General features: G+C 41.2%; 2 protein-coding genes across 5 annotated transcripts in view; one reads left to right on the top strand and one right to left on the bottom strand.

The window, feature by feature from the left end:
• QRSL1 (glutaminyl-tRNA amidotransferase subunit QRSL1) overlaps window positions 1-9343 on the bottom strand; it is a 32087-nt gene extending 22744 nt beyond the window's left edge. The window contains exons 1-3 of the mRNA XM_026005768.2: window positions 9205-9343; window positions 1147-1306; window positions 662-760 (exon numbers count right to left, since the gene is read on the bottom strand). Of these exons, the coding sequence (XP_025861553.1) occupies window positions 662-760; window positions 1147-1306; window positions 9205-9228 (283 nt within the window). The 5' untranslated portion in view covers window positions 9229-9343. The remainder of the gene's footprint in view (window positions 1-661; window positions 761-1146; window positions 1307-9204) is intronic.
• Window positions 9344-9419: 76 nt separating this feature from the next.
• The window catches only part of RTN4IP1 (reticulon 4 interacting protein 1), a 53195-nt gene continuing 45175 nt past the window's right edge, over window positions 9420-17439 (top strand). For 2 of the 4 annotated variants that reach the window (XM_072738197.1, XM_072738190.1), the window contains exons 1-2: window positions 9905-10178; window positions 16684-16835. In XM_072738197.1, coding sequence (XP_072594298.1) covers window positions 9905-10178; window positions 16684-16835 — 426 coding nt within the window. Of the gene's footprint in view, window positions 10179-11573; window positions 11665-16683; window positions 16836-17439 lie in introns of all 4 variants that reach the window. The other 2 variants (XM_026005770.2, XM_026005769.2) reach the window with 2 other exon arrangements.

The following is a 17439-nucleotide window of genomic DNA, read 5'->3' as shown; positions in this document are numbered from 1 at the left end:
TAAGAAATAGATCTTTATTCTCAATTAAAATTTCATCCGTGTGTATTTCAAGACAATTAACAATCTACCTATCAGAAGAACCTGGGGCATATTCCTCATAGATTTCCTTTCAGTGTGTAGCACTCTGGATAAGCTTTGGCCATGTCTTTTTCCTTCTAGGATCCAGAAATCTTGAGAAATGGGTTTCCTTTTGACCTACTAAACTGCAAAGAATAAAACTAAGCATCACTATACTCAGGTAAGTATAGTGATATAAAAGATGGGAGCAGTCGGGAAACAAAAATCAACTAGACAATAGAAGCAAATCCTCACACCACTCTCAAGAAAGGAGCGATGAGAGTCACTCCCTGCCCACCAGTCCTGTGATATTGATAAGTGGGTGTCAGAGGGCACTGAGTGTGTGTGTGGTGGTCAGTCATTAAATCTTCCTAAGTAGGATTTCTAAAGCATCCTAAATAGGATACATCCATTAAGGTGGCCTACCTCTAAGGAATAATTTTGCATTCCAAAAGAGCCCATAGTAAAAATATTCTAGCCTAAGTACTTCTTTTGCAGATATAATTAGTCTGAGAATACCTGGGTGCTTTAGTATCTTATCTTTAATTTAAACTGAAAAAACAGTTTTATAAAATTATTAATGCTCTGGTCAATTAAACTTTACCTTTCAGCATGTTTGATGCACATGTTGTCTCAATGCCTGATGTGCTAAAGTTGTCTTTTACTGCAATAGGAATTCCATCTAAATCCCCAAGTGAATGACCTGCAGTAAAAATCCAAAAGATTAGGTGCTGTATCCAGTTCAGAATACAAAGAAATGTTAATACTAGTTATTACAATAACTATTAGTTTTTGGTGAAGATACTTCTTCATAAATCAAATTGATGTTAGAAATTATTACAGGTGGGCATTAGAAAACATCACATACCCATCACCCTATTTTTATTTTACCTCATTGCAAGTTCGTTCTTTCTTTCTTTCTTTCTTTCTTTCTTTCTTTCTTTCTTTCTTTCTTTCTTTCTTTCTTTCAAGTTCTTTAAATAAGGGTATGTTTTGTTTAAAGCCTCACTTGCCAAACGGAGACTGCTACATTCAATTAAATTCTTTCCTTAGGGATATGCCAATTAAGTGTAATTCACAGTCATTTACCTTTCTTGTATCTTTTCTCCGATTCTTCAGCTTGCTTTAAGGCTATCTCTTCTGATACAGTAATGTACGCATTTAGAAACTTGGTCTTCTTGATAAGGGAGAGACATTTTTGACAGAGCTCTGTTGGAGTAATTTGGCCTTGTTTCAGTGCTGCAGAAACCTGTAAAACACACAATTCCAAAACTTTCACTGAGGCTGCAGAATTTCAAGTATTATATTCAGTGGGCAGACAGGGCGATGAAGTCTAAAATTTTGAAGTGAAGCTTGGATTCAAAACCAACAGAACCCTATCCCTAGGGAGTGTACTGAATGTGGGTAACCCACCGATCAGCTTGAGTAGGACAGTCGTCATCCGAGTGGAGGTACTTGCTGTTTCTAGGTCAGGTTTGCACCGAGGGAAGGGGTTTAGGTGCACCATCTTATCTAGAGGAGAGGCCTGGCACGGGCGGGGCGTGGGTTGGGGGAGATTGTGCAGAAGGTGGCTTAGCTGGAACACAGGCAATCCAGAGTGAGAAAAACAGACTAGACAAGGCCCTGCAGGACCTTATGGCTCTAAGTGAGATCTTACTTAGAATATTGTAGAATTCAAGGAAGAGCCACTACAAATGGAGAGAAATGCTTATAAAATATGGGTTCACAAGCAAACTAAAAATAAACTCTGAAATTCTGTCTTTGATGCATTAGAAAGGCTAGTAAAGAAAGTGTTAAAATAAATCACACCACAAGTAACCAGAATCTATATGTTTATCGTAAGCCAAGCTTGAAGTGATGACTATTTAATACTTCCTGGAGGAAGTAATATTTACTAATTAGATCAAAACAATAAATGGCAAGTTAAAGATGACACCAAAACTTTGCAGATTACATGAGCAGAGGTGGATCAGATGGGAGCTCAGAGAGAAGGTGGATGGGTGATGGAATATTATTTATTATTTACCAAGAGCCAGACACTGTTGCTTTACATGCATTACTTCACTTAACCTTAAAACCACATAAGTTATATAGTATTAACCTCATTTTACAGATGAAGAAACTGAAGCTCAGAGAGGTTAGTGATTTGTCTGAAGCCACACCATAGTACAGGGTAGAGGGAATGTCATATATAACCTGTGCTCTAATCATTTCTCTCTGCACTAGCACAAGCTTAGTTTGTCCTCTGAGTTGACTTCATTTGCAGGTGTCCTACATCCACCAAACAACTGAGGTTTGCATTTGAGGGGAAATTCTGCAAATCGTCTGCTCTCAGCTATTGAATAAATCATCAAAGCAATGGTATTCTTGGGGCTAAGGGTTTTAGAGGAGAAAAGCAGTGCGAATGGGCCACGGAGAAGACCCCTAAGGCTGACTCAAGAGGAAGAAAGAGTGCGGGCGCCAGAGAGAGTGACTCAGGGAGGGGCAGGGGCAGGGGCAGCTGAGCTATCCCGTGGCTAAGCTGTAATAATGAAGAAAATTACGCCTCTCTTGCCTTCTTTGCCTCCCCTAATGCCTACTATCCTCGGGCTGCTTTCTGACTTGCCAGCTGGTGCAAGAATAGAAGCGAAAGGAGTTACAGTTGTGGTTACAAGGGCAAGAAATGAGATTGTCTAGGAGCACTCATTTTAAATGGTGCTAATCTTCATTAGGACCGTTTCTAGGAAATCCAGATTTAAGAAAGTCAGTAAGAGAATTGAAGAGAGAAATGAAAACAAAAGATGCTCACTAGCTAGAATGGCCTGAGCATAAGGAGTGTGAGTGAAACAGAACAGTGCAGTTTTCCTGGGACAAAACTGAAGGTGTCTTACCTGAATATAAGACAAAATCAACTATAAAAGGTTTTATTAAAGAAACCAAATTCATTCTCCCTCACTTCTTTTCTCTAATGCAGGGTAGGCTTCTCCTTGAGGTCACTGCTTCTCCTGCAGCTTTCTCAAGAGATGACTGTTTTAGCTTCTATCCACCATGAGACCAGAGTCCAGTGGGGGAGGAGAGAATGTGTAGACAGGCATCCTCCTCATGCCTCAGTGCCTTCCTCGTCCCTCTTCATTTAAAAATCCCGGCTCATCTAAAGTACAGGGCTTGGAGGAGCTTATATCACTCTCCCTGGGGTATGAATCCACTGTCTCCCTAGTACTCCTTTTAATTTATTGAAGATTTTTAGCACTTTGTTCCCTTTAATCTGTACAGTGGCTTCTGTCGTTATTCTTGTTGACTTCAGACTTCAAGTAAAGTACACTGACACCCGGCCTCTCAGTTCTTGACCTCATTTTGGGCAAACTTTTCCTTCACCTTGTCCCAGTTACCAGTTCAGCCCAGACTACATTACCAGTATCTGTATAACCTTTGAAACCTCAATTTTAGCTATCCTACACCTCCTGTCCGCTCAGCTCATTTACTCAAACACCCACATAGTCAGCAAAAATAAAACAGGGACCTCAGTCCTACAACCGCAAAGAAACTGAGTCTGCCAACAACCAACAAGGTTGAAAGATGACCCTGAGCTTCAGATGAAACCACAGCCCTGGCTGACCCCTTGATTTCAGCCTTGTGAGACTCTTGTGAGCAGAGAACCCAGCTACTCCATTTCTGGACTCCTGACCCACAAAACTGTAAGATGATAATAGGATTATCTTAAGCCCAAAAGGTTATACTAATTTGTTAGGCAGCAATAGAAAAACAATATACTTTCTTAGAAAAATTAAGAGCTCTTCTTCAGGAGCCACTCTTCTTAGAAACTAGGAGAAGAGATCACTGTAAATACATGTAATTTAATAAATTTGTCCCTCTAACAAAATTAATGTCAATAATAGCACTTATTTCTAGGCATTATTCTAGATGCTTTATATTCCTTTTTTTTTAAGATTTATTTTTTAAATTTTAACTCCAGTATAGTTAGCATACAGTGTTCTATTAATTTCAGGTGTACAATATGATTCAACAATTCCATATATTGCTCAGTGCTCCTCACAGCAAGTGCACTCCTTAAACCCCATCACCTATTTCCCTCCCCTCCACTGATGCTTTCTATTTCATTTATTCTTTACATCCACTATGAGAGACTGATATTATTTCCAATTTACAGATAAAAAAAACTAAAGTTCCTGCCTGAGGTCACAAAGCAGGGCTAAGATGCAACCAAGGCCTGTTCTTGTTTCCAAAGCCTATGCTCTGGACCATTATACTATTCACTCTACAGAGAACATCAGAAGTTCACTTAGGAAAAGAACTGTCTTTAAAAAAAAAAAAACTATCTTGATGAAGGCTGAAGGTATAGGAGCGCCCTTGTGGTTTAAGTGTCCAGTTGATTAATACCCATTTACACACTCCATTCGTGCTTTTTGTGTCCAATGTTCCTAGAAACTGCATCGGGATCACTAGCAACCTCACATTCCTAAATGCAGCAGTCACTGCTCAGTCCTCATCTTAGGAGTACTTCTCTGCAGCCTTCAATTAAGAGAACACTCTCTTCTTGAAGCTTCTTCACTTGTATTTGAGGACACCAAAACCTGGTTTTCCTCTTGCCTTACTGACCATTCCTTCATGTCTTTTTTGTTGGCTCTGCTTCTGTTGCTGACCTCTAAATGTTGCAAAGTTTTAGGACTTCTTTTATTTTTGTGCTCAACTCCCTGGCTGTTCTTATCTGGCTGCATACTTTAATTATCCTCTATACTCTGGCCAATTTATATCCTCATACCTAGCTGCTTTCCTCATCTCCAAACTCCTATCCACCTGCTTAACAGACATCTTCACTTGGGTATTCAGCAGGCATCTCTGAATTAACATGCCCAGAAAAGAAGTCTTGATAACTTTCTCCTTCCAAATATGCTTCCTAAGAATCTCTTCTATATGGGTATCCTCAAAAAACTAAAAATAGAACTATCATATGATTCAGCAATCCCACTTCCAGGTATCTATCTAAAAAAAGAAAACACTAATTTGAAAAGGTACATGTACCCTTATGTTCACTGCAACATTATTCACAATAGCCAAAATATGGAAATAATCAATTGTCCACTGATGGATGAATGGATAAAGGAGATGTCATATATATACAGTTGAATATCAGCCATAAAAAAAAATGAAATCTTGCCATTTGTGACAATATGGGTGGACAATATGGGTGTGACAATATTATACTAAGTGAAACAAGTCAGAAAGAGAAAGACAAGTATGGTATGATTTTGGTTGTATGTGGAACCTAAAAACCCAAACAAGTAAAACTCATCAATGCAGAGAACAGACTGGTAGATGCCGGCAGGGAGGGGGGCCGGGGGATGGGCAAAATGGGAGAAGGTACAAGAGATACAAACTTCTAGACATAAGACAAATGTCCTGGGGATACATGGGGTGACTGCAGTCAACAATATTATACATTATGTAACTTTATATAGTGACCAAGAAAAACTAGATTTATTATGATCATTTTGCGGTATATACAAATACCAAATCATTATGTAGTATACCTGCAACTAAGATATCAATTATACCTCAATAAAAAAAAAAAAAAAAACCCTTTTTCCCATCTTGGTGTTACCATTTTCTGCCCAGCCCCAAAACCTAAGCATCCTCCTTCATTCTTTTCTTTCTCTCAAACTCTGTATCCAATCCATCAGCAAGCCCTAACTGAAAAAACAATACCCATTACACATTATTTCTATGGCCACCCCATCTGTGCTGCCATCATCTCTTGCCTTCTAACTGATCTTCCTGCTTCCTCACTTGCTTTCCTGTAGACCATATCTTTAGGAATAGCCTGAAGGAGCCTTTTAAGTTTTAAATCAGATGATATCCACTTACAACATTCCAGAGGCTTCCTGTTACACTTAGAATAAAATCCACACTCCTCAGCACGGCTTAAAGAGTTTTCCGTGACCTGGCTCCCACTTAACTCTCTAACCACACCTCCCACTGTTCTTCTCTTCATTCACATCTCTCTAGGGATGTTGGCCTTCTTGCAACTCCAGAATATATAAAGCTTTCTCTTCCTTCAGACTCTTTGCACTGACTGTTCCCACTGCCTCGAATACTATTCTCCTAGGCCTTCCCAGAGCTCATCCTTCATATCCGCTAGGTCTCTACTCAATATATTCAGTCAAGGGATCCCTGGGTGGCTCAGTGGTTGAGCGTCTGCCTTTGGCTCAGGGTGTTTCAGGATCGAGTCAGGATGGAGTCCCATGTCGGGCTCCCTGCATGGAGCCTGCTTCTCCCTCTGCCTCTCTCTCCATCTCTCTCATGAATAAATAAATAAAATCTTTTATATATATATTCAGTCAGAGAAACCTTCCCTGACCACTCCAAGGCACCTAGCTCCCCCAAATAGTTCTCACACGGTGGCCTGCTTAATCTTTCTTCATACTTACACTATCTGCAATTATATTAGTTACTAAAAAAACAAAAAGCCAACTTATTTAATGCCTGTTTCTCCACAAAAATGCAGGCTTCTTGAGGGCAAGAACTTCTGTCTTCAGTGTTAATTCCCAGTGTCTGGAACACAGAGGTGCTCACTAAATGTTAGTTGAATGAATGAATAACTGAGTTGCTTATAAAATTTGGAATCTGTTTTCCCATAGAACAATAATTGAGTGTTCTTAGGTAGACCCCCAACAAGCCTATTGAATATATAATTAATAACTCTAGGATTCATAATATTAGCCTGGTGTCTAGCTCCTAGAAACACTGGGATCACACCACAAAAGAGGAAGGTAAAAGTGAGGTTCCTCCTTTTTCCTGAATGTACCTGTATAACACTTAAAAATAGGACTTTTACCTCCTATTTGGCAGGTTACTTCTTTTTAGTGCTTCCTTCCAGGGGTTCCTTGGTTACTCTAAGCCTCACTTAGGTTCCCAACATTCCCTCAAAACTCTAGTTTCCAGCTCCTCTCCCAAATTTCCTCCCCAGCAAATTTTCCCTTTTTCTTTCAACTGATTATATTAACTAGGGTGTGATGAAGAGAAATTTTACTGAACTACTGTAATTCACAATGGGTGAATAAATCATCTGACCCCCACCCCCAAGGTATGCTTACATAGTTAAAAGAGAACGTGTACTAAATTAATTAATCTCTAATTGGTAGAATTTGTGACATCAGTACAGTGATGTGGGAAAAAAAATAGAGTGGAGAGATGTTTTTTGGGCTGGGAAAATGACTAGCAAATAATGTTTTGCACACAGTAGGCACCAACAAATATTTGTTAAAAGAGTGATTAAGTGAAAGTAATCCCGCTCAGGTAACCTCTTGTGTACGGTAGGTCAGCTCTTCTAAACTAGTTTTCTCCCGCTTGAGGCAAAAGTTGTTTCTCACAGGGGCTCATTCAACGACAGCACAAAGCGGTGGCACGAAAAGAGGTGGTGCTGAAGGGGGAAAGGGCAGAAAAAGGAATGCTGTATTTTTATAAGTTGCATTTCCTTTTAAAACAAGTTTTTGGGACAGCCCGGATGGCTCAGGGGTTTAGCGCTGCCTTGAGCCCAGGGCATGATCCTGGAGGCCTGGGATCGAGTCCCACATCGGGCTCCTGCAGGAAGGCTGCTTCTCCCTCTGCCGCTCTCTCTCTTTCTCTGTGTCTCCCATAAATAAATAAATTAAATATTTAAAAAATTAAAAAAACCAAGTTTTTGGTGTTTTTTTTTTTTAAAGAACAAACTGGATTCTTTAGTGGAGGAATTTACTGTACAGAACTATGTAGCAGAGGCTAGAACCATATCAAGATGGTAAAATACTAGTGTATTTGGGGGAAGCACTATTATTTAATGCCTGTCAATTTTAAGTTATTGTAATTTATAGCTTTCTGAAAGGCCCCCCCACACACACATGGAGGTGGGGGGGGGGGCGGGAGCTTTCCCAGGTGAGGATACAACAGGGAGGCAGAAGGCAGGGTGGGTCTTCAACCCCTACTTATCAGCAGAATCACCTGGAGCTCCGGTTTAAAACATCTACGCTGGGCCCCAAATCACAGAGCAGCCAAAGTGGGGACACAGCTGTGGTGTTAACAAGGGCCTGGCGTGGTTCTTAGAAGGGTGGGCCTGCAGACGGTTCCCGAGGTTGAGACGCAGGGGGCCAGAAGGCCAGGAGGCCTGAAGCGAAGCCCTCGCAGCAGAGAGGAAAGTGAAGACAACAACTTCCAGGTGTTAAATCGAAAACACAATTAACGGGGCTTAGTTAGTGATTGTTACTGGGTATGACAGATGAGAAAGAATGTTAAGGGCAAAAGCGGGGGTAAAAGTTGTGCCATTAAAGAGAGAATAGGGGGATCCCCCCCGGGTGGCTCAGCCCTCGACCCAGGGCGTGACCCCGGGGTCCCAGGATCGAGTCCCGCGTCGGGCTCCCTGCGTGGAGCCTGCTTTTCCCTCTGCCTGGGTCTCTGCCTCTCTCTGTCCCAGTCTCTGATGAATGAATGAATGAATGAATGAATGAATGAATGAATGAATGAATGAAAGAAATCTTTAATAATAATAAAGAGAGAATAGTGAGAATTCAGAAGTCAGGTTTGGTTTGTTTTTGGAAGATGGAGGCTGAGAGGTTAAGAAGTCAGTTTAACTTTGGTTAAATTAGGCGGAGGTGGTTAGGGGGGCATTTGGGAGAGCTGTCGGGGGGCGGGGGGGGCATTTACAAGCATCAGCCTCCAAGTTTAAAAATGATGTCCGGCTGTGGAGACCCGGGCGAGAGAACCCCTGGTACCCTGGCGGCCGCTCGAGTCTGGGGAATACAGCAGGGCGCGGGGGCGGGGGGGAACCAAGCAAGGACTCGTTTGTGTTTCTGCAAAGCACGGACCTGCGGAGCCCCCGAGCGAGCGTCTGGGGGAGAAGGCGCCAGGCGGGCGTGGCCCCGCGGAGCCCCGTCTAAGGCCCCACCCATCGGGGGGTCCGACCCAGGCCCTGGCAAGCGTCTGAGGGCAGCCGCACAGCCCCGCGCTGCGCCAGGCCCCCCGGCTGGGGTCCCAACTCCAGGCGGGGCACGGGGGGCCCAGCGACCTGAAGCCGCCCCCCCCCACCCCAAGTTCCAAGAAAGGAGACGCTGACCCAAGACGCGCGGTCAGACCCGGGGGCTCCTTGTCCATGGGCCCTCAGCAGCCAGCTCCACTCACTTCTCGGAGGGTCCGGCCCAGCATGGTCGTTCGTGCCCAACCTGCCGCCGCAGGGCCCAGGTGACCAGGAGGAATAAGAGAGGTCACCGCCCGCGCCGGGGGTACATGGGCGCGGCCATCTTTGGTCGTCACGGGGCTTTTCAACACCGAGCTCTTCGATTGGTCGAAATGCAAGCCCCGGGGAATGATCTTTGCACGCGATTGGCTGGCGCCGCGCCGCGCCGCCTGCGGCCGAGGAGAGCGGGTCGTAAGGAGGGTCGCAGCTTGGGTCTCGCAGGGAGGGAGTCGGGGAGTCTCTGATGTTTTAAGTCGGGGTCTCTCGAGCGGAATTCTCCTTGTCGTGCCGCGGAGCTCCCGGGCCGGGGTTGGATTCTAGGGGGTGGAGAGAGTTGTTTTTTGTTTTGTTTTGTTTTGTTTTGCCCAAAGCGGAGGGTGTGTAAGGCAGGAGGGCCCTGAGCAGACTGCTGACCTGAACGTTATTTGGAGCTTTTCAGATGCGGACGAGCAGCATGATGGCTTAAGTCTTCTTCCTTCCCTGGCTCCAGTTCGCGTAGGCGGCCTTCATCTTTGAATCCTCAACCTTGTTGAACTGGCCCCTGTGTTTGGCAGGTTTGGTCCTTGACCCAGGTCAGGGGTTCAGGTTTGATGCCCTGTTAAAATGCGTTTCACTTAGGAGACGCAGTCCAGCCGAAATTTCACGATGGGATTCCTCAGGAGCTGTATGCTCAGAAGAAGTGCTCGCACTGCGGCGGGCTTCTGGAGAAGCCAGGCCGCGCGACAGCCTCCAGGTAGAGAGATCAGTACCACCTGCCCGAGGAGCACTGTCATGCCCGCTTGGGTGATAGATAAATACGGGAAGAATGAAGTGCTTCGGTTTACTCAGAACATGATGATCCCTGTCATACACTATCCGAATGAAGTTATTATCAAAGTTCACGCTGCAAGTGTCAATCCTATAGACGTTAATATGAGAAGTAAGTTTTGGAAAGAGCTTCCTCCTTAACTTTTTTTTTTTTTTTTTTTCCCCTTGATTTTTTTTCCCCCCCAACGTGTAATTCAGAATTTCATCCGGGATCGGTTTTAAAAGATCACTTTTTTTGACTGCACTTTGTTGGTTTAACCCCAAAGGAATTCTTTAGGTAAAGTTCAGTTATTGGACTGCACTTTGTTGGTTTAACCCCAAAGGAATAGTTTAGGTAAAGATCAGTTATTGGATTGCGCTTTGTTGGCTTAACCCCCAAAGGAATCGTTTAGGTTTTTGACAGGATCTAGGATACTGTTTCTCAGGTTTTTGAAACGGCCACGTTCAGGGTATACTTTCCTAGTCTTCTGCAACGTGTAAGCAAAATCTACCTTTTGAAATGTTTCCCAGCTTACGTTTTAAGATGTAAGTTGGAATTTGAGCTAATCTGGGTTCCACAGCTAGCTTTTTAGTATATTCTCCTGGGAACTTGGTGATATTCTGAGGGCCCTCGCAGGTTTTGGAGGTATGATTGTTTTCACATTGGTTCAGGATTGGCTTTAAAAAAAAAAAAAAAAGATTCTAGTTATTTATTCATGAGACACACACACACACACACACACACACACAGAGGACGCAGGCAGAGGGAGAGGCAGGCTCCATGCAGGGAGCCCGATACGGGACTCGACCCTGGGTCTCCAGGATCAGACACTGGGCCAAAGGTGGCGGTAAACCGCTGAGCCACTGGGGCTGCCCCAAGGATCTGCATTTTCATCATAATTCTTTGCTCTCCCACTATTCACAACTTTATTTACTGGCCCAGTGGACAAAGCTGAATGGGTGCCAGGATAGGGACAAGGTACTTTCCTCATTTCCTCTGTTGCATTTTGCCCTGGACAGTTAAAATCCCCTTTCCTGTGTGCTGCTTCATCCTAAGTGGGAATGTTAACCATATTAATTTCTGCTGGGGAATATTGACAAAATTTGGAGAGCATTATATTCCTTAAAATATATGCATCTTGCAATTATTATAGTGCTGAAAAAAAGGATTACTATTTATGAACTTTGGAATATAATGACAAAAATACTCCTCACCCATGTCTTCTGAAAAAATTTTTTAAAATCCCTTGGGATGGTTAAACTCCATGTCCATAAGTAAGCTGCCATATGCAGTTCAATTTAACCATAGATTTGTTTTTTGAAGGCCTTATGTGGAACTTAGAGTTCTTACCAGATTGCTTCATAACAGTTACTCTATGTGAATTATGCATGATTAATTACATTTCTAAGTTCGTATAAGCCAATTACAAAATTAGAATTGATAGAATGAATCATTTCATAAGATTTATGGAGAAGCATGAAAGTGTTGAGACTGACATGTTTTCATTTTTCCTCCTCTATTTTCCAGGAGCTGTGTGATGATTAGGATGGCAGTTCTCAAGTTTATTGGTCTTAAGATCTCTTTAGCCTCTTAATAATTACAATGGGCTTTTATTTATGTGAGTTATAGCTATCAATATTTACCTTATTAGAAATTAGAAGAGAAAACTTAAGATTTTTATTCATTTAGAAAAGCGTAAACTCCTTTGGTGTTAATATTACAAAATTAAATCAGGATAGAAATATAAAATGACTTAAAGGGGTGCCTGGATGACTCAGTCAGTTAGGCAGCCAACTCTTGATTTCCGCTCAGGTCATGATGAGCTCTGGGATCGAGCTTCATGTTGGCTTCATGCTCAGTAGGTAGTCTGCTTGAGGATTCTCTCTCTCCCCCACTTGCCCCCCATGTGCTTGTGCATTCTCTCTCTCTCTCTCAAATAAATAAATCTTAAATTGAAATGACGTAAAAATGAGAGACAACTACATATATGAAGCATCGAAACAGGTAGTAGTTGATAGATCATAGGATCTACTATGAAGTGCTCACAATGGAAAATAACTATTTTCCAAAATAAAAAAAATTAGTGGAAGACTAGCATTGTTTTACACTTTCACTTATCTCTTTGTTTTCTGGTTTAATAAGACAGATGGATTTTCATGAACTTCTGTATTCAATCTATTGCAATGTTATTTGAAGTTAGTGAAGAATATCCAGCCTCGTACAGGTAGTTGTACCTGTACGAAGGGACCTCTTAGACTTCTCAAAAAGATCTTGGGGATGTAAAAACTTGGAGAACTGCTGGATTAGAGAAATAAAATCCAGTGTCATGGTCTTTAGGTCTTTTTTTTTTTTTTTTTTAAAGATTTTATTTTAAAATAATCTGTACACCCAACACAAAAAAGGCTTGAACTCACAACCCTGAGATCAAGGGTCATGTGCTCTACCAGCTGAACCAGCCAGGCATCTCTTGGTCTTTAGGTCTTTTGTAGATTTTTAAAAAAATTTATTCATGAGAGACACACAGAGAAAGAAAGAGAGGCAGAGACACAGGCAGAGGGAGAACCAGGCTCCATGCAGGGAGCCCAATGTGGGACTCGGTCCTGGGTCTCCAGGATCACGCCCTGGGCTGAAGGCAGGTGCTTTGGACTCCAATTTTTAATGTTGCTACTTTTAACTTAGTGACTATGTCTAGACCGATGCTGTCCAATATAGTAGCCACTAGTCACAGGTGAGTGTTGAGCAATTGATACGTAGCTAGTTTGAATTGAGATGTTCAGTTAGTATAAAATACACACTGGATTTCAAACACTTAGAAAAAAACTTAGAAAAAAAGAATATAAAACTTCTCATTAATTTATATTGAGGGCAGCCTGGGTGGCTTAGCGGTTTAGTGCAGCCTTCACCCCTGGGTGTGATCCTGGAGACATGAGATCGAGTCCCACGTCGGGCTCCCTGCATGGAGCCTGCTTCTTGCTCTGCCTATGTCCTGCCTCTGTGTGTGTGTGTGTGTGTGTGTGTGTCTCTCATGAATAAATAAATAAAATCTTAAAAAAATAATTTATATTGATTACCTATTGACCTGGTAATATATTAAGTAAAATATTAAGGTTAATTTTGTTTTATTTTATTTTTGGCTACTAGGAAACATAAAATTAAGTTTGTGGCTTGCATAGTATTTTTCTTAGACTGTGCCAGTCTAGGCAGTGTGAGGAATAGCTATTACACGTGTCTTTGAGGGGAACGGGTTTGAGGAAAAACTTGGACTCTTAAAGTGCTTATAGCCAAACACTCTATTAAGGATGAATTGAAATGTCTTTATTACTATGATTGTCCTATGAAATACACACTTGTATTTTTTTTGTTTGCTCTGAAGTAAGAGTTGCCACAACTAGTTGGATATAGTGTTTTACTTTATTTATTTATTTGGGGTGTGAAGATACCTTAGTTTTTATAGGCTGTGTCTTCAAATAGTAGGTTTACATAGGTTCATCTCCTTTGACTGTAAATCCTTTGGAGGCAGATGCCATTTCTGTTAACTACTGCTGGTTTCAGTGCTCCACATATATAGTTGTCATTCAGTTTTTATTTTTGCATCATTTTATATTTTCATTCTAACTTAAGATTGCAAGCTAAAGTTAGTGGTGGTTTAACCTTGAGTAATCTATACATTTTATCTTCTTTTAGATCTGTTAACTTTTAATTTCTTTGAATGCACATGCACAATTTTTGTGTACATATTAATTTCAGAAAGTGCCAGGATCTCCACTTTCTTGGCTGCTGTTTTACAACCTAATATTGTGATATATTTTACTCGTATATGATATTCTTGAGAGATCTTAGTTTTTTTTTTTTTTTTTAAGATTTTATTTATTGATGATAGGCAGAGATACAGGCAGAGGGAGAAGCAGGCTCCATGCAGGGAGCCTGATGTGGGACTTGATCCTGGGTCTCCAGGATCATGCCCTGGGCCAAAGACAGGCGCTAAACCGCTGAGCCACCCAGGGATTTGAGATCTTAGTTTTTTATAACTTAACCGCATAATATTATTTCTAAGTTATATTTACTGCTCATGGATGCTTTTTTTGAGAACATAGGGTGGTGGTTTTAGAAGATATCTCAAATGGTAGCTTGGGGAAATAAAATAATGAGTAGAAGATAATGAACTGTAGGAAGAAGTTAGGTCCTTGCATTCTTGTTAAGGAAAATATCTGTTCTGAAAGATGAAGCCAAGCTATTTTTCTGGAGATAGCCATTATTAATGGACACAGAATCATAAACCATATAAATGGCTAAGTAAATGAATAGTCTTAAAATAGAAAAAATATATATATATTGGCCATATACCCAACAGCATCATACCAACAATGTTTGATTTCTTTAAGTGGGATTAAAGTCTCTGAAACTGATGACAGATTAGGACTTTCCAAATTCTCAACTCTGGGCCAGTTTCACTGGCAACCTCCTACAATGGGGTTAAGCTTCTGAGGCCCCCCCATTTATTTGTGTCCACAAGCAAGTTCTCACTACCAACTGCATTCTGGATTTGGAGCATGCTTGGCTAGTACCAGTGAGCCAGGGCTACTCAGTTGATGAATTAGCATGTCAGGGTGTCCAAAACTTGAGCTACCTTGTCCTGTAGGCTTGGTACCTCAAAAAGGCTGAAGACTTTTTATAGCTCTGAAACAGCTACACCTTGAAATGGCTAAATCCCCACTTTTTTTGCCCACAGCAAATGGGAATTTTGGTGAATAATTGTGTAAAAGGAATGTAAGATAGGAAAAGTGAGACATGACTTCTGTGGCAAATGTGCTACTAGCCAGATGGCAAATTGTAATTGGCATGAAGGCCATCAGCTTAGATTTTCTGGGATTATCCCAACTTCTCAAATACTCTCTCCTGTGTATCTTGATTTTTTTTTTTTAATTAGAAAAACAACTTCTGTAAGCCACCTACCTACCTACCTACCTACCTGTCCTCTCTCCCTGTAACCCTCACCTTCCCTCCCACAATATGGATTAACTGTCCTTACTCCTGTCCATGGCCATCCCTCCAGGTAGGTTCCTGATTCCAGCCCCTTTCCTCAGCTCAGGAGACTGTTTTAGAAATTCCTGTAGTATCACTTTCCCTTTCTACTGGATCATTCTGAGTACACAAACTTGTTATTTTTCCCCTTAAAGGGGGGGGGGGGGCAGGACCACTCAAAAATCCTCTTTCCTTCTCACCTGTGCCCCTCCAGTCACTGTTTCATTTCTGTTCTCCCCTTCATAGCAAAACTAGTTGAGAGTTGAATGGCTCACAAGCGGGGGCTGGGGACAGAGGGCAGAGGAGAATCTCAAGCAAACTCCCCATTGAGCATGGAGCCCTACTTGGGGCTCAGTCTCACAACCTTGACATCTGAGCCAAAACCAAGAGTCAAACAGTTAACTGACTGAGCCACCCAGGCGCCCCAGCATTTGACTTCTTGAAATGACCCTCTTCCCTTGGCCTTCAGAACCCCCCCTTCCCTGGTTAGCCTTTCTCAGTCTTCTTTTCTGGTTTCTCCTCATCCTGAAGATCTAATGTGCTACCTCTGAGGGTGGATGGGTGGGGGGAAAAAAGGAGCTGAATGAGGTGGTTTAGTGATTTGAGAGCATAAATTGTGGTATATGACACTAGAAGGTGGAAAGAATGCTTGTAGCTTCACCTAGCAGAAATGTTCTCAGAAAAATGTCAAGCAGAAGTGTCAATAACATAATTTTGTGTCTTAGAAAAGTCATTTTATATGTTGAAGTTTTGTAATAAACTGTAGGTTATTGTAGATAGTCAATTTGAAATTTAAAAAGTTAGAATTGGGAATCCCTGGGTGGCTCGGCGGTTTAGCACCTGCCTTCAGCCCAGGGCGTGATCCTGGAGTCCTGGGATCGAGTCCCACGTCGGGCTCCCTGCATGGAGCCTGCTTCTCCCTCTGCCTGTGTCTCTGCCTCTCTCTCTGTGTCTCTCATGAATAAATAAATAAAATCTTAAAAAAAAAAAAAAAGAATGTTTTCAGCTCTACTTAGCTAATGTTTAGGTAAATATTTTTAAAAAATAAAGATATGCATAATAAAGCAATTAACTTATCAGAATAGGGGTAATCAAAAATTTTTTTCCTACTCATGAATCTATGCACTTAATTCAGAGATGTTTTAGAAGCATTTTTGGAGATGTGGGGAACATTTGTCCTAGACCCATTTAGGCATGGATATAGTATTTGATACTGTTCGTTAACCTCAAAATGCTTTAACATTTATCTTCCCTAGATTTGGCACCAAATGATTTTGTTGTTTAAAAAGTTCACAAATGAATAGAAGAAACTGTCTGTCTTCAAAGGATAAAGTAAAACTATAAAAGGAAATACCAAAACTTCTGAAGGCAGTTTCAAAATTGGAATTTCAAAAATCATTTTGAGCAGTGGTAGCTTTAATGAGTGGTTCTAACTCTCCAAGTAATTTTCTTTGGAAAGAACATTCCTTGTTTTTGTGTTTTGGATTGTGATGATAAAAAATTGTAAGGGTGATTATTTTATTATCCATGTCTTGAGGATCTAGAATCTGGCATGTAGCTCTGTAGTAGTTTTTAAATCCTTTCTTTTGGAGGAAACATAAATTGTATTTCACAGGTGGTTATGGAGCTACAGCTTTAAATATGAAACGTGATCCTTTACATATTAAAACCAAAGGAGAAGAATTTCCCCTGACTCTGGGTCGAGATGTCTCTGGTGTGGTGATGGAATGTGGACTTGATGTGAGGTACTTCAAGCCCGGAGATGAGGTGAGTTATGCAATGCCACTACTCCTTTTTTCTAAATACGCAAGTTTCATTTTGCTTCTTTTGGAAATATACCTGTATCCTTGACCCTTTTTTTTTTCCCCCATCTTTTCAACAAGTATATTAAACTTTGGCTAGAACCTTCATTTTCTTGGTTCTGTTTTTACATTTTTCACAAACAATTCCTTTTTTTTTTTTTTTTTCACAAACAATTCCTAAATAGCTTGACTATACTTGAACTTTCTAAATCTAGTACTAAAGAATTGCAGAACTTTAAAATATGTAGGATTGGGACTTTTTTTTTTTTTTTTTTTTTCTTGCAGAAGTCTTTAAATGACAATTCCTACCTTATGGGTTAGATGGTTTTAAAATAGCTAGTTGGGTATAATCACCTGTCACTTATCACTTTGAACTTTTATATCAAGAAAGTAAAGTGAGCTCATAATAATAGCTAGCACTATTCTAGTTGCTTTTCATAAAATAACACATTTAATTCTTATGAGGTAAGTACAGTTAGGCACAGTTGACAAGATGAGGAGGCTAATCTATAAAGAGGTCCCACAATTAGTACTAGAGCCAGGATTCAAGCCCCAAGAGACTGTGCTCT

This window comes from Vulpes vulpes, chromosome 1, assembly GCF_048418805.1.
Source record: "Vulpes vulpes isolate BD-2025 chromosome 1, VulVul3, whole genome shotgun sequence".
Classification (NCBI taxonomy): Eukaryota; Metazoa; Chordata; class Mammalia; order Carnivora; family Canidae; genus Vulpes; species Vulpes vulpes.
This window is presented reverse-complemented; position numbering and strand designations above follow the sequence as displayed.